Source organism: Stegostoma tigrinum, chromosome 24, assembly GCF_030684315.1.
Source record: "Stegostoma tigrinum isolate sSteTig4 chromosome 24, sSteTig4.hap1, whole genome shotgun sequence".
Taxonomy (NCBI): Eukaryota; Metazoa; Chordata; class Chondrichthyes; order Orectolobiformes; family Stegostomatidae; genus Stegostoma; species Stegostoma tigrinum.
The window spans coordinates 37,708,583-37,729,565 of record NC_081377.1 but is presented as its reverse complement, the minus strand read 5'-3'; the positions used below and the strand labels follow the sequence as shown (position 1 = coordinate 37,729,565).

The 20,983-nt window shown below is 40.9% G+C and overlaps 1 protein-coding gene across 1 annotated transcript in view; it reads left to right on the top strand.

The window, feature by feature from the left end:
• Positions 1-20,983, top strand: part of LOC125464900 (receptor-type tyrosine-protein phosphatase U-like) — a 321,742-nt gene that overhangs the window by 239,020 nt on the left and 61,739 nt on the right. Inside the window, exons 18-19 of the mRNA XM_059654370.1 lie at positions 2,576-2,638; positions 10,903-10,924. Of these exons, the coding sequence (XP_059510353.1) occupies positions 2,576-2,638; positions 10,903-10,924 (85 nt within the window). The remainder of the gene's footprint in view (positions 1-2,575; positions 2,639-10,902; positions 10,925-20,983) is intronic.

The window sequence follows — 20,983 nt, the reverse complement described above, 5'->3', positions numbered from 1 at the left end:
GTTATTATAGAATTTGGTTCCATCACCATTGAGATGGTGAATTTCAGATTACAACAATTTGCTGCTTAAAAAACAAACAACTTTTCTCTGGTTGGTTTGCTTAATTACCTTAGATCTGTGCTTCTGAGTAATGAGCCCACCTGCCAGTAGCAATAGTTTCTCACTATTTATCTAATCAAACCCCTCATTGTCTTTATCACGATTAAATCTCACATCCAAGGAGAATAAGCTTCTTTATGTTCTTCATGTATTTGAAGTCATTCATCCCTGGTTGATTTCTGCTTCGTAGCATGATGAGGGTATGAGCATGAAGCATATGGCAGTGTAGGAGCAGGATGTCAACTGATGTTACAGTGGAAGAGCAGTGAAATTGTATTATCAAGCTCAATATTATACCAAGTGTTAATTCTGAACCCTAGAGATCTGGCTTTGTCAGCCTGAATTCCTCCCAGCTTTATCTCTGCTGGTGTGGTGTGAAACTGCTAAACCAACCCTCAGGAGAGAGTGAATGCATTTTGAAAAGGATACACAAAATGAGAATAAATCAAAGCGAAGTACATTCTTCACACAAACTAACTCCACCAATGACGCCTTGAATAAAACTGCCAAGGGGTATGACATGTGATAATGGGAACTGCAGATGCTGGAGAATCCAAGATAATAAAGTGTGAGGCTGGATGAACACAGCAGGGCCAGCAGCATCTCAGGAGCACAAAAGCTGACGTTTCGGGCCTAGACCCATCATCACAGTCTCTGATGGAGGGTCTAGGCCCGAAACATCAGCTTTTGTGCTCCTGAGATGCTGCTGGGCCTGTTGTGTTCATCCAGCCTCACATTTTATTATAAGGGGTATGATATTGCTGATTATTTGAAATTTAAATGGTGGCATTCCTTTTTCCAAGAAAGGTACCTAGTTTCCCACCAGTAGTAAATAGTGGCAGGCACTGGCATTGAAAACAAACAAAATGCAGTCTATTCCAAGACCATATTGTCCTTCAATAAATAGTTTGTGAATTGATGAACTAGGACCCATCAGAGAGTAAATTGAGAAAAGCAAATAAAAGAGACAAACTAAAAACCTGAGAATCAATAGGTTTTGAACACCATATATCCTTTGAAGCTCTCGAAATTACCTATTTGTCTGATAGTCTTTTCAATAATTAACTCAATGGTCTACTGCTCAAGTAAATTTAGAGGACTGAACAGAATTGTGGAAACATTGTTTTGTATTACTCTTTGGCATTTCCTTACAATGTTATTTTCGTATATTTATTTTAATACATGGATACAGCTACATTTCTTGGACAATTGATAAATTGGCTCTGCAGATTAGAATTGCGACCTATTTCTGGCAGTTTACCTGTGTCTCCAATGTGAGAGATTTGTCGACTTGAACTGGGGCTACTGTGCTTGTGAACTCAGTTAATTTGATTACATTTTGGAAATATACTAAATTGTAGTCGATATAAGGGGGTAACAGAGAATCCTCTATAATGAAGGATCAAGGCAATCGAATGCCAATTAATGTAAAACCAGTCAGAATAATTCAAATCCAGGCATGAAATTACTATTGTGATCAGAGATATTGGGCACTGCAGATGCTGGAGAAACCAAGATAACAAAGTATGGAGCTGGATGAACACAGCAGGCCAAGCAGCATCTTCAGAGCTCAAAAGCTGACATTTCTGGCCTACACCCTTCATCAGAGAGGTTGAAACATCAGCTTTTGTTCTCCTAAGATGCTGCTTGGCCTGCTGTGTTCATCCAGCTCCACACTTTGTTACCATGAAATTACTACTGCTGAATCAGATTTGATATACTTTCATTATATCAACAATTTCTTCCATAAACCACAATGCATTTTAAAAATACAGCTGTAGACTTCCAGTGTGCTGAAGTATTCCTCATTCACTGTCATCAATTTGGAATCGTGATACATAATAATGTTATATAAATCTTGACCAGCTATCTCCAGGCTCCCAGTTTTATGGGAATAAGTTGCTGCTCCTTTCTTTCAATTTTCTTTCAAAGAATCTTTATTTTTCCTTATTCTTAAAAACATTGATTCCATTTGGCCTGGGGTACTGTGGGTATTGGTAACCTCTGACACTTGCCCTGTTTAAGCTGCCATGTAAGCCTTGACAGAAGCATTTACAATGGTCATAATACTAAACTTAGTCAACCCATCCAATCACTGTCCCAGAAACTGTAGTGTCTTTAGAAATCTGACCACATTTCCAAAAAAATGGAGACTGTTGTTTAGAATTTTTATCTTGTTGAGAATTGTTCTTTTCAAAATATTAAACCCTTGATTAAAAGTTCCAAGCAAATAAGTTGCATTGTTATTTATCAGGATTTTACTTTTAACTCTACAAAGCATTTAAAATACATAAATGAGAGTGGAGGAGACACAGGCATTTTCTAATGGGGAGAAGTTTGCTATTTTGCAGAGAATGGATGATGAATGTCCCTTCTATGGACGTTTACTCAGTCATACTCATTTGTTTCAGTTCCAGTATGTACACCACAAGCTATTATCACCACATCTAATGAGCATATAAAAAATATTTTGCAGATGATTGTCGTCAAACCAAGTTACCTCCATATTTGGAAGATCCTGGATTTATTTATTTGAATCGTGAAGAAGTAAGTGATGCTGCCCATAATTATGCACAAATCTCCCTATTTTGACAAAATAAGTTGCCGTACATTGAGGTTAAGAGAAAATAGCTTGACTATATTCATTCTTCTAGGCTCATGAACGAAGAATGATAATTTGGAGAAGGCACTAAGGAGCTACTAGCAATGTTAGAACTGTGCAGGAGTCATAATTGGAAGAGTCAGCTCACTTAACTGGGAAATCAATGTGAAATAACTCCATGAAGGCCAGTATCACATCACCAAATCACCCTTTAGTTACTTGTGCACTCTACATGACACTGACCCAGCTAGCTCAAGCTCCTAGAGTATGCCGAACACCTGTTTATATTTGTCAGCCAGGACTCCTTCATTAGACCAGGTTAACACCTTCAATCAGGGAACTCATATTCTATGAAATGCACCTATCTGAATTTATTGTAATTACTACATCATTCCCCAACTAAGTCCTGGGAGGTAAGCCTGTTCTTTTTCCTGTAGCTTCTCCTGGGGCGTTTTCACACCAGGCCCAGTTACTCCAACTTTACGACATAGATACTGGCAGCACGTCCCAGACCATAGACTGCCTGCACCCAGAACATCTTGGCCTAAACTCATCTTCTTCAGGCAGTAGTGGCGTCAAGGCTGCAGCACCTGCAATGTCCATCTTGTCCTCAGAGGATTCTTTGACGGAAGTGGAGAACACATAGGTTCTGATGGCCTTATCAATGTTCTGAGGGGCCAGGTATGTTTTGCTCCCACCCTGTTTGTGAAGTTGCAGTTTCATTTGGTCCACATGCTTGTTTAGGACTGAGTCCTCTTACTAAATCTTTCATATTATGGGATCTGACCTCAGGCCAATGATGCCTCTTACCCATGCAGGGCCATTCCCATGTTTTGACAGTGAGCTTCATCTCCTAACGGAAACTAATTCTGTTGTATTGGTATTCCTGATGCTGTTTCACCCTTTTCCCCAGGTCCAGGAAGATCAGATGTAACCTGGTATAGAGTCTTTTCCCCATTTACAACTCTGCAGGAGCTATTTTAGTAGTTGTGTTATGGCTGGTCCTTTAATCAAACAGGATACTTGGTATCAAGTGATGTAGTCAGCTGTTTCTTTAAGCCTGCCTTCAACATTTGGACTGCTCTTTCCACCCAACCATTGGATAGTGGATGGTATGCAACTTTCTTTACATGCCAAAAGTCATTTAACTTTAGAGTCCAGATTTCCTGCTGGTAAATGATGGCCCACTGTCTGTGACCACCACCTTCGGGCGTCCATGCATTGAAAAAGATACTGGTAACTTTTCAATCATTGTCCCTGTATTTGATGAATGAACTCTATGCATATCCAACCATTTTGAATCGGCGTCTGCATACAGCCCATATAAGGACAGTCCTAGTCAAGGTGTAACCAATTCTGGGGTTTACCCGGCCATACCCACAAATGTGGAGGAGCTGCTGGTGGCAATTATTGTCTTTGTTGGCACTCTGGGCATTGCCTCCCCAACCAGCTATGCTGGTATCCAATCTTGGCCACTAGACATAATGTCTCGCTATCATCAGCATTTTGGAAACCCCTGGATGACCCTTGTGGAGTTCAGCTAGTATTTGGCAGTGACCTTTGCCCTGGACAATCACTGTTGTTTCCCATAATAACACATCATCCTCTATGGTGATCTGATCTTGCCGGGCCCAGGAGGGATTCCATTCTTGTTGTGATGGCTGTTTTGTTTCCCCCATCACCGGCAGGTGTTTTAGATTTGCCAGAATGGGATCTTTTTGTGTCCACAATCAGATATTGTCAATGGTGACTGGAAGGGTGTCCAGAAAATTTAAAACCAGAACAGTCTCTTCCAGTGGTGGCACCACCATTGGTGTGTCCACCAGTAGGAGGTGGCTCAAAGCATCCGCATTTACTACTTGACATTCCAGACAGTGGTCCAACTTGTAATTGTATGCGATGAAAATAAGACTGCACCACTGAATTCAACGAGAAGCTATGGAAAGCAATGCCTTGCTTCGTTAAATAGCCTGAATAAGGGTCTGTGGGCTGTGACCATGACAAATTCACATCTGTAAAGGTATTGGTGGAACTTTCTCACACCTAAGATGACTGCCAAATCTTTCTTCTCTATCTGGTTGTATTTTTGTTTGGCATCAGCCGAAGCCCAGGAAGCCCAGGCCACCTGTGAGCCAACACAGCCCCAATACCATACAGGGAGACATCGCATTTTGCTTTGGATCACTGCGCCAACACCTTAGACGGCAATCGCTGCTTCTTCACTTCCCTAAAGGCTACATCTTGGCTACGAGACCTTTTCCAAAGCTGTCCCTTCTTCAATGGCAAATGTAACAGTGCCAGAATGGAGGCCTGGTTACATATGAGTTTTCTGTAACAATTCAGCAGCCTAAGGAAAGGCCTAAGCTCCAGCACAGATGTACGAGCTAGGGTGTCTTTGATCATCCTCACTTTTTTTTCCAACTCTCATAATTTGGTCATTTCGAATCTGCAGCTGATGTAGGTCACCTGGGGTGCCTGGAACACACACTTTTCCCTCCTAAGGCATACCCCCACCTCGGAGAAATGTTAAAGCACTATGTTCAAGTTTTCTAAATGCTCTTTATTGGTCTTCCTGGTTATTAACATATCATCCAGATAAATGACGGCCTGGAGCAGACCTTGTAAAATGTTCTCTATTGTCCGTTGGAAAATGGCACAGGCTGATGATATCCCAGAAGGATGTCTCATATGTTGGTACAACCCTTATGGGTATTAATTGTAGCATACTCTGGGAATCCTTATCTAATTGCAATTACAGGTACATTTGGCTCATGTCCAGTTTCGGGAATGGCATGCCCACCACCAGTTTTGCAAAGAGGTTCTCTATACAAGGGATTGAGTATTTATCCAGCTGTGAAAAGTAGTTTACCATTTGTCTGAATTCACCTCAAAGGCAAACCAACTCATCAGGCTTCACGTTTGGTACAACCGTTGCTGCCCATTCCACTACTTGGATTGATTTGATGATTCCTTCGCTTTCCAGCCTCCTCATTTCTGCCTCTACTTTTGCCCATAAGGCAAATGGCTCTCCCACGCTTTGCAAAATCATGGTTTGGTTACTGGTCCACATGTAAAGTAGCTTTGGCACCTTTTACAGCCCGTAAAGTTCCCTGCAAACCTTCTGGGTCATTAAATAGAACTTCACTCAGGCAGCCAAATTCTAATTGAAGAATATTCAGCCAATCAAGTTGAATCTTTCTCAACAAATTTCACCGCATCAAACTTCAGCCTAAGCCTTTGACAATAGTTAGTGTTAACTGAACCAGCTGCTTTTCATAAGAGACCGGAACCGAAGTTGGACCGTTAATCTGTAGGGGTTCCTCTGTATAGATTCTCAGTCTGGCTGAGGTCTTAGCAAATGTAAAGATTGAAGTTCACAGCAAATTTTGGTAAAGACTGGTTTGGCAACCACGGATACAGCTGTACTGGTATTGGCCTTCGTTGGAACCAGGTAACCATTTAGCAAGGTGTTTATTTTGATTCATTCTGATTTGGATATTGCTAAGCAATTTAACTGTGCTGAATCTGTTGTAAGTGGACTTTCCAGGGTGTGTACTCTCCTGGATATGAGCCTGTGAATTCTTACTCAACTTGGACCTAGTGGGAATCTTTTGCTGTATCGAGCCAATATAGTGGCAGCACCGACAATGTTCTGCTAGCCATGATCCTCCAGGGAATGTTAATTATTTGGCCAAGTTTTGCTTTGGGGTTTTGCTGTGGACTGACCTCAAGTCCCTCTGTTCAGGATATGTCCTCTGTAAGGCTATGCAATTGCTTACAATCAAGTGGCATTCCTCAAGCTCAGTTGACCTGACAAGAGTGTCCACCTCCATTGGAATACCTATACGTCATTAGCTCCACTTGCCACTTTTTCAAATGACAAAGCCAGTTGTCGTGCTTGTCTGACGTCCAGTCGAGTTTCAGCTATTAGGCACTTCTGCAGGGTCACTTCATTAATCCTACATAATAACCAGTCTCCAGCATCTCACTTAGGGTTAAACCAAAATCACATGCCTCTGCTGGTCATCTTAACCTCGTAAAGAATCTCTATTTGGATTCTAAATTAAAAAACTATAGATGCTATAAATCAGGAACAAAAGCAAAGTTGCTGGAAAAGCTCTGCAGGTCTGGTGTCATCTGTAAAGGAGAAAACAGAGTTAACGTTTCGGGTCCAGAAACCCATTCTTATTTCTGAGGAAAGGTGACCGGAACCGAAATGTTAACTCTGTTTTCTCCTTCACAGATGCTGCCAGTCCTGCTGAGTTTTTCCAGCAACTTTGTTTTTGTTCTAAATGGATTCCACTGGTTTTCGAACTTTTGAGTAAAACTGACAGCATCTCAGAATTCAAGGAGTTTTGGGGTAGTAATATTCCTTAGCTAAATCTGTGAACTCTTGAAAAGTTTTAGTTTCTGGTGCCTCAGTGAAAGTAGGGCTCCTAATAACCAAAAAAAGTTGCATGTCCACATGCTGTCAGTATAATTGCACATTACTTTTCATCTGCTCCAATATCATTTGCCCAGAAAAAAATAATGCATTCTTTCCACACACAAGGCTCAGTTTTCAACAGCAGGGTCGAACAAGCAAAGCTTCCCAAAGCAGAATGATGCCAGAAATGTTTACCCAAATTCAAAGTTGACTGTTATGAACAAATGTCTTCAGGGGCATGTTTTTCTCTCATCACCACTGAAATAACTTCACAAAGGCTGGTATCCTGTCAATAAGTCACCAATTATTTACATGTGCATAGTACATGACACTGACCCAGCTAGCTTACAGATGGCTTCTAAAGTGAGCTGAGCCTCTGACAAACACCTGGCTGAAATGGAAGATTCTGCCTGATTCTTCAGAGGACAGGAAAAATTTGTTAGCATAATAGAAGCCCAGCAAAGCCAGGGGACTGAATATTTCATTCAGCATTGATAGAATTCTCATGTCAGGACCAATTCCAAGTCTCAACCCTACCAATGCCCAACAATACACAATCAGAACTGACCAATTAAGAGACTGCTTCTGCATTTACCAGGCAATTGTGAAATGTTTGTTCCCCACCTTAGAACATCATGTGAAACACCAACATAAGCAGCCCGATCGAAGGGCACACAGCATGAGACATTTGCCGTGTGGCTGTTGCTAGGTATAAAGAGAATTACAACCAGGATATCTCAACAACATTCTCCCCAGTGCCTGCAGAGAACTTAAAAATAAAGAAGGTTCAGAGATTTTGTAACCATAATTGTGGAAGTAGTGCCCCTCTACAGGATGATTGTGGCCTTGAATGTTGCCTTTCTACCCATGCCTCTTTGGACCATTGTCTCCAAGTAACCTCCAAGTCCTGGACTCAGGCTGTGGTCAGTCTGATGTCAAAAAATTCTGACCGGTTCTATAAACAGCCATTGAGTGGTGTCTGAATCGACTTCACATCCCTCTGCGCAAAATGTTGTCAGTTCCATTGACAGCCACATTTGCCCAGAGGAGAGATCAGCATTAGGGAGCCATCCAAATGTATAACCAACTGAATTTCCTTTCCCAGTACCTCAGAAGCCATCTCTATAGGCAGGAAAGTTTGCAGCATTTATGATGAACCCAAAAATTTTGAGTTATGTAGTTAAGTAAAGAGAGGAAATTCTAATTTAAGAACGCTAGTTAACTTACAGGGAAAATAAAGTGACTTCATTGTTTAGGATTCCATGTTGAAAATCATCTTTCTATGAAGTGAAATCACGATTGATACTATATTCTTATTAATTCATTGGTTGAGGGTGTTCGTAGCTGGTCCACCATTTATTGTCAATCCATACCTGCCCTTAAGAAGGTGACAATGAGCTACTTTCTTTGCAGTCCAATTAATGTCGGTACACCCACAATACTATTAAGGAATTCCAGAATTTTGACCTAATGACATTGAAGGAACAGCAATATATTCGAAGTCAGGATGGGGAGTGGCTTTAAAGGGAACTTGCAGGTGGTGGTGTTCCGATATATCAGCTGTCCTTGTCCTTCTGGATGGCACTGATCATGGGTTTGCTACCCTAACAGTCTTGGAAACCTTGTGCATTACATCTTGCAGATAGGACACGCTGCTGCTACTCAGCATCGGTGGTGGAGAGAGTGTATGTTTGTTGCTGTTGTCATTCAAACAAGCTGTTTTGTCCTGGATGATGTCAAGCTTCTTGAGTGTTTTTGGAGCTCGATTCAACTAATCAAGTGAAAGCATTCTATCACACTTTTGACTTATGCCTTGTCGGTGGTGGGCATGCTTTGGGGAGTCAGGAAATGAGTTGCTCACTGCATAGCCTCAGACCTGCTCTTGAAATCTCAGTACGTGAATGATTAGTCCAGTTCAGAGTCTGATCAATGGGAGCCCTCAAGATATTGATAGTTGAGGATTTAGTGATGGTGATGATATTGAATGTCATATCATGATGATTAAATTATGTCTTGTGAGAGATTGCCATTTGGTGGGACTTGTGTTCTATGAGCGTTAACGTATCAACCAAACTGGACGTTGTCCAGGTTCTGCTGCATTTAGCTATGGACTGCTTCAGTATCTGGGGAGTCACAAATGGTGTTGGAGAGGCTAACAACCTCGAGGTACTATCACTGGACTATTAATCCAGAGGTCCAGGTAAATGTTCTGGGGACCCAGGTTTGAATCCTGCCATAGCAGATGGTGGAATTTGAATTCAATAAAAATCTGGTATTAAGAGTCTGACAACGGTCATGAAACCATTGCTGATTGTGAGAAAAACTCTATGGTTTACTGATGTCCCTTAGGGGAGGAAACTGCCATCCTTACCTGGTCCAACCTACATGTAACTCCAGACCCACAGAAATGTTCTTGACTCTGAACTACCCTCTGGGTAATTGGGGATGGGCAATAAATGCTGGCCTAGGCAGCAATGCCCACACCCCATGAATGAATAAATTTAAAACATGGTGCTGAACATTGTGCGATCATCAGTGAGCACCTCCACTTCTGACCTTAAGATACCATGAAGGTCATTGATAAAGTAGCTGAAGATGCTTGGGCCATGGACACTACCTAGAGGAACTGGGTAGAGATGTTGTGGAACTGAGGTGACTGATCCCACAAACAACCACATAGCTATGAAGAGAAGCTGGATAAGCTCAGTTTGTTTTCTTTAGAGCAGAGAAGTCTGAGGGGGGAACTGATTGAGATGTATAAGAATATGAGCGACATAGACAGGGTGGATGGAATGCAGCTGTTCCCCATAGTTGAAGGGCCAGTAACAAGGGGTATAACTTTAAAGAGAAAGGCAGGAGGCTTAGGGGGGATTTGAGGAAAATTATTTTTTCCCAGATGATGCTGAGAATCTGAAATGCACTGCCCGAGAGAATAGTTGAGGCAGGAAACTTTACAACCTTTATAAAGTATTTGGATGAGAACTTGAAATATCATAGCATTCAAGGCAATGAGCCAAGTGCTGGAAAATAGGACTCGTGCAGATTTAGAACAGTTTTTTTTAGAGCAGACTCAATGGGCCATAGGGCCTCCTCTGTACTGTCTGATTCTATTATTCTAGCCACGAGAATCTTGCTTGGTACTAGGTATGATTCTAAGCAGTGGGCAGTTTTCCTCTGATTTCATTAACTCAAGTTTCATTTAGGATCTTGATGCTCCACTTGGTCAAATGTGGCCTTGATGCCACAGGCGGTCACTCTCACCTTACCTCTGGAACCCAAGTCTTTTGCACATGTTTGAACCATGGTGGTGGTAAGGAGGTCAGGAGCTGAGTATCCCTGGTGGAACTCAAAATGAGCATTAGTGATTAGATTATTGCTAAGAAAGTGCTGCTTGATAGCACTTTTGATGGCACATTCCATCATTTAACTGATGATTGACAGTAGACTTACAGGGCAGTAATTGGCTGGGTTAGAATTGTCCTGATTTTTATGTACAGAACACAGCTGTATGATTTTCCACATGGGTAGTTGCTAGTATTGTAGCTATATTGGAACTGTCTGGCCAGAGGCACACTTCTGGAGTACAAGTCTTCAGTACTATTATAGCACTATTATCAAGGCATATAGCCTTTGCAGTAACCAGTGCTTCAATCATTTCATGATATCATGAAGACTAAATTGAGTTAGCTGTCAAGCTGGGGACCTCTGGAGTAGACTGAGTTGAACCATCAGTGATTGAGTTGAATGTAGATGTTAGTAGAACCTCATCCTCCAGTGAGTTATTTCATTGCCCACCACTATTCGAGACTAGATGGTGCAGCACTGTAAATATTAGATGTGATCATTGGTGGTTGGTGCATTTAGATCTGTCACTTGCTGCTTAAGCTGTTTGTAGTAGTTTTGTTTTGTACCTTCAACAGGTTGACACCTCATTTTTAGGTACCCATGATGCTGCTCTCAGCATGCCCTCCTGCATTGTAAATTGGGCCAGGTTTGATCCTTGCCTTTGTGGCTATGGTAGAGAATGGTATAAGCTGTTCCATGGGTTACAGATTGAGTCAGAGTACAACTTGGCTGTTGCTGCTGGCCCACAGCAGCTAATGGATGCCCAGTCTTGTATGCCTAGATCTTTTCAAAGTCTTTCCCATTTACATGTTGATAGTGCCACAAATACAATGAAGGGTATTCTCAATATGAACATGGGAACTTTGTGCCCATGAAAACAATGCGTTGATCACTCTTATCGACCAATCTGGCCAATAGTGGTGCTGCCAAACCACTCTTGTTGATGGAAATTGAATGTACCCTACCCAGAGTATATTACACATCTTGCCACCTTCAGTGCTTCCTCCCAGTGATGTTCCACATGGAGGAGTACTGACTCATCAGCTGATAGAGGTAGTAAATGGTAATCAGTAGGAGGTACTAGCCTCCAGATGTTAGTAAGGAGGGCTTTGCAGGGTCAATAATGCTGTGTTTATTGTCATTTCTGGGAGCCTTAGTTGATGGCCGTGGTCTATCCAGTTTCATTTGTTTTCTCATTTTAAGTGATTGATACAAACCAATGACTTGCTTGTCCATTTCAAAGGGCAGTTAAGAACCAACTACATAGAATTACTACAATGTGGAAGTAGGCCATTCTGCCCATTGAGTCCACACTGACACTCCAAAGAGCATCCCACCCAGATCTACACCTCTACCCTATACTATCTCTGTAACTCTGCATTTCCCATGGCCAATCCATCTAACCTGCACATCTTTGGACTGTGGGAGGAAACCAGAGGAAGCCCACACAGATGTACGGAGAACATGCAAACTCCACACAGAGTCATCTAAGGCTGGAATCAACCCTGGTCCCTGGGGCTGTGAGGCAGCAGTGCTAACCACTGAGCCACCATGCAGCCCACATGGCTGTGAGTCTGTAGTACATATAGCCAGACCAGGTGATTATGTCAGTTTCCTTCTCTAAGGAATATTAGTAAACCAAATGACTTTTTATGACTATTGACGATAGTTTCATGATCATGATTAGACTTTTAATTTTAGATTTTTATTGAATTCAAATTCCACCATCTACTGTGGTGGCAGCAGTATTGCAACATATCAGTTCCAAAGTGGAGTATTGAAGTGCTGTACAGTATTCTCAGTGAGTCTGATGTGAGCCACGATGAATTGGTTGCGCTCGTGCTCTGACAATGGCAGCTTCCATATGTGGCCTGAGTCATTAGAAATGCTGGTCACTCTGCAGTCCCAGAGAAGATGCTGACAAATTGAATCAACCAGTTAAGCACTCTAACTTTCAAGTTAGGAATTGGTACGATCTAGTTCCTCACATTTTTTTAGGGGGAATAACAATCTGCATAAAAACGCATCGAGATTAGTTAATAATCAGATGTTAGTACATGCAGTTAGAGCCCTCTAATTTACTAGCAAGATTTCCATATAACTGTTGAAACCTTAAGGGGACTTTGTTTTCTTAGTGTTGAGAATCTTATTTTTTCATTCTCATCATATTTCCTCCAAGTTGTCGCCACTGCCTACATCATTCAGATACTGGGAAAATTCCACTCCCAATTTCTAGTCAGGTGAAATGCCAAGAAATTGATCATAGAAAGCATCAACTTCCAGAATAATTCTCAGGAAGTCAGCTGTGTTGACACACATCCTGAAGCACAATTTCTATCTGTGCTCCTGCAATGTTTGTAGAATCATAGAATCATGATTCCTTACAGTGTGGAAACAGGCCATTCGGCCCAATGAGTCCACACTGCCCCTCCGAACAGCATCCCACCCAACCCATTCCCCTATCCCTGCATTTTCCACGTCTAATCCACCTAACCTAAACATCCCTGGGCACTATGGGCAATTTAGCATGGCCAATTCACCTGCCCTGCGCACGTTTGGACTGTGGGAGGAAACCGGAGCAACCCAAGGAAACCCATGCAAAAATGGGGAGAATATGCTCCTATCAGAAAATCTGGACTAAATTAGTTTCACCATCGTACGCAATTACAGCTCTCTGGACGGTCTCTCTGTGGTGATAATTTGCTTTCCAGTTCTTAAAATCGTGAGATTAAACACCTGAATTATAGGAATTATTTAAATATCAGTAGACATATTATTACAGCAATCAAATAAAGTAAGCTATCGATACTATATTGATCCTACATATATCAAATTAATTGCTTAAAATTACTTTTAATATTTTGAAAATTTAAAAGTTAAATTAATTCCATTTGCCCTAATTCCCATTTTCTTATTGCCACATTACAACAGTAACTTTGGGAAGGCGATGACTAAGAAGTATTCGCCAGATTATTAATCTAGAAACTCCATTAATGTTTTGGGGATCTGGGTTTGAATCCCACCACGGTAAATGGTGGATGGTGAATTCATTAAAAATTTGGAATTGACTGTCTAACAATGACCGTGAATCCATTGTCGATTGTCAGAAAAACCCATCTGGTTCACTAATGTCCTTTAGGGAAGGAAACTGCCATCCCTACTTTGTTGACTTGGTTAACTATTAACTGCCCTCTGGGAAATTAGAAATGGGTAATAAATGCTGGTTCAGCCAATGACACACTCCTCCCCAGAGTGAATAAAAATAATTGCACTTCAAATACATTCGTCTCTCAAGTGCTCTGGTGACCTGAGTTCATGAAAGATGTCAAATAAATGCAAATCTCTTTATTTCGCCTGTCCTGCTTCAAACTATAATTAACCTTTTTGCTTGTGATTTTCTTGTTTACTTTTCTGAAAACAAAATTGGGATAATTTATATTTTTGATTGCTGGATCTCACTGTGCATTTTAAAGGTGGGAGGTGCTTTTAGTCAATAGCACATATTAATGCTGATGTGTAAATGTGTGTTTTTTTTTGTTTTAGCCAGTTTAAACCTGAGAACTTAAAGTTAAATAATCACTTTGTAGAACATTAGGCTCACCAAAGCCAAACCTGCAATAGTTATTAATGGTTGAGTCAGTTCATTCCGAACCAACAGTAACCATTTGTTTCAGATCAAGCTACTCAGCAGACCAGTGATGCAAGTAGAGAAAACAGTAGAATGTTGTTATGTTACTATTTAAGTAATCCAGGGGCCTAGATTCTTGATACATGAAACATAAGTCTAAATTCTACCATGGCATCTGGGGAATTTGAATTCCATTCAATAAATAGGTTGGGAATAATGGCAACTGTAATGGAAACCATGAAATTATCACATTGACATTAACTGTTTCTGTTGTATTCTTTAAGGAAGGAAATCTGCCCTCATTTGATGGGCTTGGCCTATATATAAAACCCAGACCCATTTTAATGTAGTTGATGATATGATACTGACAATATACATGCTGTTTAGCTTTGCTTATCTATTCTTAATCTATCAATTAAAAATAAACTGTGCCGTTGTCTTTCGATGTCAAGAGAGCTGTTCCTAACACCACCACCATCCACACAATTTTACTCATTTATATAAAGAAAACTTATGAATAATCTACCTGTTCAATCGTGGAATGTGGATATTGCTAATGAGGCCAGTATTTTTGGGCATCCTTAATTGGAGGTTTTCAAATTTCCAATCGGAGGAAAGCTCTGTTCTGAGTGATCTTTAAAACTAAATTATAGCCTCCTTTGTAAGGAATTTCTTTAGTATACTTGGTGGAAATTCACTTCCTGACTTCCATAAATGGAAATTTCTATACCAAGGAGATAACCTGGTCAAACCAAAAACTATAATACTCACTTTATCAAAACTTTAATGATTGACATTCACTGATCTTAAATTGTTGAACTACCAAGTCTCCAAATAGCTGTATTTTATTCCTTAATTGTCAAATGAATGTGTTTCAAGCTATAAACTGTGTATAAAGGGAAATGGTACATGAGTAGATTGTTCCAACTAACCTCAAGTTGTCGTTGCTTGGCCTATCTACAGAGTAAGGAATATAGAAGATTGAACATAAACGGGACTAAAATGCGGTATAATCTTCTGTGTGCAATGAAGTTTAAGGTATGTACCTTATTTACTGCATGATGGAAAGTGATCAGCAAGAATAGTTCTTTAACATTGTGTAGTTACAATGGCAACTTATTCTGAAGCAAGTAAAAACCAATATCATTTACACGTTTGATTGCTGACAACTCATGCAAGCATATAGGTAGTTATAGTTGACAGGATATTTGGAGCAGGAATAAACCTTTCCACACTGTCTTTGTATGCCATCTTTGCTCTGACTTCCTGGATACACTGACAACAAAAATAACTTGCATATATATAATGCCTTTAATGTCATAAAATGTCACTAAAGCACTTCACCAAGACGTTATCAGACAAAATCTGACACCAAGGCATTAGGACAAGCGACCTAAAGTTTGGCCAATGAGGCCAAGAAGCAAGTTGAAGGAGGAGACAGAGAGATACAGGCTTAGGGCTAACATTCTGGAGCTTAATTTGATGTTGCCAATTGTATGTGCTAAAAATCAGGGGTATGTTCAAGGCCAAAATTGGCATAACACAGAAATCCTCACCTAACAACATGTTTATCTATGTTCGTCTTAATAATTCTAATTGGTCCAACATCCACTGCATTTTTGGGGAAAGAAGTTCAAGTGTGGAATGGGCTTTCTGAAAATGGAACTGAGGTTGATAAATTACCTATGGAGAATAGGATTAGTAGTTTCAAGATTGGATAATGAGATTTTGGTATTCTTGATATGATGAAAATATACAACAAATATTCATAAATATCGTGGCACTAATGAGTAATGCTGGAGTGAAGCAGGCCAAAGTTCAGTAATGAAGATGATCATTATTATTGAATTATTCTGATAACCAGTAGGGTTCCTGGCTGACACCACTTTGCATGTGTCAACTATAATCTAACTAACTTTGTTAGTCAATTTCTCATTAATCTAAAAACCTAAACCTACACGACGTAATTCAATCATTAAAGATCCTGAGTGATCCAATAAGATTTGTCAGAAATCAACAACAAAATATTTTGGCTTTCAACCTAATTAGACTTTATCTGTTCCTTGGCTATTGTAGATACGTTATTAAGCCAAACAAGATATGGTTTAATATTGAAAACTTAACTTGGCTAACCCAACAAAGTGATAAGCTCATAGAACAATTTCAAATTTAAACATTAAAATAAAAGCAAAGTATTGCAGATGGTGAAAATCTGAAATAAACACAGACAATACCATAGAAACCAACAAATCTGGCAGCTTCTGTGGAGAAAAACAGAGCAAACATTTTGAGTCCAGTATGACTTCTTCTGGAATGCTGAGTTTCTCCAACATTCTCTGTATTTGCATCGAATTAAAATATTATTCATTACAATAGAAGATTGTATACAATTCATTTTTTGTATTTGATTTCTTATGATTTCGAAGATTAGGGCATCAACAGCAAACAATTCTTGATAAGATAGTGCACATTCAGTACAAAGTAATATTCTCTCTACTCTTCCCAACATTGTACCATAATTCCCAAAACATACTGCGATAACCTTAAACAGTTCTATTGTTTCCCCCACCAGCCACCCTTTGAGCCACTCTGAATATAACTGTCATTGTTCGATGAATTGTGCTAAAACCAGAATTAGATTTATGTTCTGAAATCACTCTAGATTAAGACAGTTGAATTATCTAGTCTCAAAACCATTATAGTTTTTTTTAGTATGGATTCTTGGGAGGTGGGCATTGCTGGCTAAATCAACATTTATTACTCATCCCTAATTGCCCTGGAGGAAGTGGTGACGACTCATCTTCTCAGAATCCTGCAGTCCAGAGACTGCATGGCTTGTTGGAAGGGGTTGGTGGAGACAAGAAAGATTAATCTCTGTTGGGCTAGTGCTAGAAATGGGGGAAAAAAAAAGTTCTGATTGACCATGACATTAGTCCCTTGAAGGTGTACAATGACAGAGCTCCTCTTTCCCTGTCTCCACACATTCATTTTAATGTTGACATTTCATCAAATTCAAATCCCTTAATCAGTTTCATGAACATGTCTACGTTATAATCTGCAGAACTATTAGGTAAAAACACAAATTTATTAAGTTTTTTTGGAATTCTTAATTCACAAATGGCCAAACTTTGGTTGAGATTCCAGTATTTTCAGGCAATAACTTGAAATATGTTCAGCACAGGGCCAAATATTTGATCCTAGTAACAATACTTTTTTGTATGTGAATATTTAGGTGAGCCAGTGATTCCGGTAACTCAAATGTCAGATTAACTCATGACCAATAAGGCTGAAAGTCAGTTGATTCCTTCATATTGCATGTTTCAAGGCATGGTCATGATATTGACACACACTAGAATTGAGTTCAGATTTTAGATTTGGAACTGTTGGTTCCTTGCCAGATTGCAAAATCCTTCCAAAATGATATCAGGCATTCAGATGCAAGCCATCACCAAGCTGGAGGGGAGTAAAATTGGGACCTCCCTGCTCAGTGACAGAAGTTGAAAATAACTACAACTAGATTTTAGGAGCTCTTAATTGCTGATTGTCAAACATAAATATTTGTCTCTTCCCATCAGCCATACAAATCCCGCATATATTATTCAAATATATTGCAAATTTCCTAGTCTCAGAACCTGCAGCTCATGAAGTCTGAAAGGCTCAAATGTTTGGAATGTGTTTTCTATCTGTTGCCTGTCTCCTTTTGTAAAGGAACTATCTCAATCACTTTGCCAGTCCAAATTTGTTCAGAAGTCTTTTTAAACAAAGGCAAATATGGCTTTATTTAGATTTGTTCAGGCAATTTTTATTTGTATTTATGGCTGGCTAGTGTGCCAATAGAGTGACTTTAGCTCATTTTCTCAGAACTGGTCTATTTCTGGTTACATCAACTTTGACTTCAGTATTATCAAAAACAAACAAGAAATTGTAATAATACCTTGACATCAGTGTAAAATTAGAGAAATTGTTTAGAACATAGAACCTAGAACAGCACAGCACAGAACAGGCCCTTCAGCCCACAATGTTGTGCCGACCATTGATCCTCATGTATACACCCTCAAATTTCTGTGACCATATACATGTCCAGCAGTCTCTTAAATGACCCCAATGACCTTGCTTCCACAACTGCTGCTGGCAACGCATTCCATGCTCTCTCAACTCTCTGTGTAAAGAACCCGCTTCTGACATCCCCTCTATACTTTACTCCAACCAGCTTAAAACTATGACCCCTCGTGCTAGCCATTTCTGCCCTGGGAAATAGTCTCTGGCTATCAACTCTATCTATGCCTCTCATTATCCTGTATACCTCAATTAGGTCTCCTCTCCTCCTCCTCTTCTCCAATGAAAAGAGACCGAGCTCAGTCAACCTCTCTTCATAAGATAAGCCCTCCAGTCCAGGCAGCATCCTGGTAAACCTCCTCTGAACCCTCTCCAAAGCATCCACATCTTTCCTATAATAAGGCGACCAGAACTGGATGCAGTATTCCAAGTGCGGTCTAACCAAAAAGTTTTATAGAGCTGCAACAAGATCTCACGACTCTTAAACTCAATCCCCCATTAATGAAAGCCAAAACACCATATGCTTTCTTAACAACCCTGTCCACTTGGGTGGCCATTTTAAGGGATCTATGTATCTGCACACCAAGATCCCTCTGTTCCTCCACACTGCCAAGAATCCTATCCTTAATCCTGTACTCAGCTTTCAAATTCGACCTTCCAAAATGCATCACCTCGCATTTATCCAGGTTGAACTCCATCTGCCACCTCTCAGCCCATCTCTGCATCCTGTCAATGTCCCACTGCAGCCTACAACAGCCCTCTATACTGTCAACGACACCTCCGACCTTTGTGTCATCTGCAAACTTGCTGACCCATCCTTCAATCCCCTCATCCAAGTCATTAATAAAAATTACAAACAGTAGAGGCCCAAGGACAGAGCCCTGTGGAACCCCACTCACCACTGACTTCCAGGCAGAATATTTTCCTTCTACTACCACTCGCTGTCTGCTGTTGGCCAGCCAATTCTGTATCCAGACAGCTAAGTTCCCCTGTATCCCATTCCTCCTGGCCTTCTGAATGAGCCTACCATGGGGAACCTTATCAAATGCCTTGCTGAAGTCCATATACACCACATCCACAGCTCGACCCTCATCAACTTTTCTAGTCACATCCTCAAAAAACTCGATAAGGTTTGTGAGGCATGACCTACCCCTCACAAAGCCGTGTTGACTGTATTTGATCAAGCCATGCTCTTCCAGATGGTCATAAATCCTATCCCTCAGAATCCTTTCTAACACCTTGCAGACGACAGACGTGAGACTTACTGGTCTGTAATTGCTGGGGATTTCCCTATTTCCTTTCTTGAAGAGAGGAATTACATTTGCCTCTCTCCAGTCCTCAGGTATGACTCCAGTGGAGAGCGAGGATGCAAAGATCTTCACAAGTGGCGAAGCAATTGCATTTCTCGCTTCCCAAAGCAGCCGAGGACAAATCTGGTCCAGGCCTGGCGACTTGTCAATCTTAATGTTTGACAAAATTTTCAGCACATCAGCTTCCTCTATCTCTATCCATTCCAGCATGCACACCTGCTCTTCAAAGGTTTCATTCACTACAAAGTTTGTTTCTTTCGTAAAGACAGAAGCAAAAAACTCATTTAGGGTTTCCCCTACCTCCTCAGACTCCACACACAAGTTTCCTATGCTATCCCTGATCGGCTCTACTCTTTCTTTGACCATTCTCTTATTCCTCACATAAGTGTAAAATGCCTTTGTGTTTTCCCGATTCCTTCTGCCAAGCCTTTCTCGTGCCCCCTCCTGGCTCTCCTCAGACCATTTTTGAGCTCCTTCCTTGCCTGTGTGTAATCCTCTCTTGCTGAACTTGACCCTAGCTTCCTCCACCTTATGTAAGCTACCTTCTTCCTTTTCACAAGAAGCTCCACCGCTCTCGTCATCCAAGGTTCCTTTATCTTACCCCTTCTTGCCTGCCTGAGAGGGACATATTTACTCATCACTCGCAACAACTGTTCCTTAAACAGTCTCCACATGTCTATAGTTCCCTTACCATGGAACAATTGCTCCCAGTCCATGCTTCCTAACTCATGTCAAATCGCGTCATAGTTTCCTCTTCCCCAATTAAATATCCTCCCATTTTGCCTAATCCTCTCCTTCTCCATAGCTATGTAGAATGTGAGGCAGTTATGGTCACTATCACCAAAATGCTCTCCCACCACAAGATCTGATACCTGCCCCGGCTCGTTTCCGAGCACCAAGTCTAGAATGGCCTCTCCCCTCGTCGGCCTGTCAACGTACTGCGTTAGGAAACCCTCCTGAACACACCTTACAAAAACAGCTCCATTCAAATCTTCTGCTCGAAGGAGGTTCCAATCAATATTAGGAAAGTTCAAGTCACCCATTACAACAACCCTACTGCGTGCACACTTTTCCAAAACCTGTCGACCTATGCTTTCTTCAATCTCCCTGCTGCTATTGGGGGGGACCTGTAGTAAACCCCTAACAAGGTGACTACTCCCTTGCTGTTCCTAATTTCCACCCATACTGACTCAGTAGGCAGATCTTCCCCGACAATGGAAGCTTCTGTAGCTGTGATACCCTCTCTGATTAGTAGTGCTACACCCCCTCCTCTTTTTCCCCCCCTCCCTATTCTTTTCAAATGTTCTAAACCCTGGAACATCCAGCAACCATTCCTGCCCATGAGAAACCCATGTCTCTGTTATGGCCACAACATCATAGCACCAGGTACTGATCCATGCTCTAAGTTCATCACTTTTATTCCTGATACTCCTTGCATTAAAGCAAACACACTTTAATTGATCCCTTGGTTCCTTCCCAGGAAAATCCTTCCCACTAGCTGGTCTACCTCTTGCTAC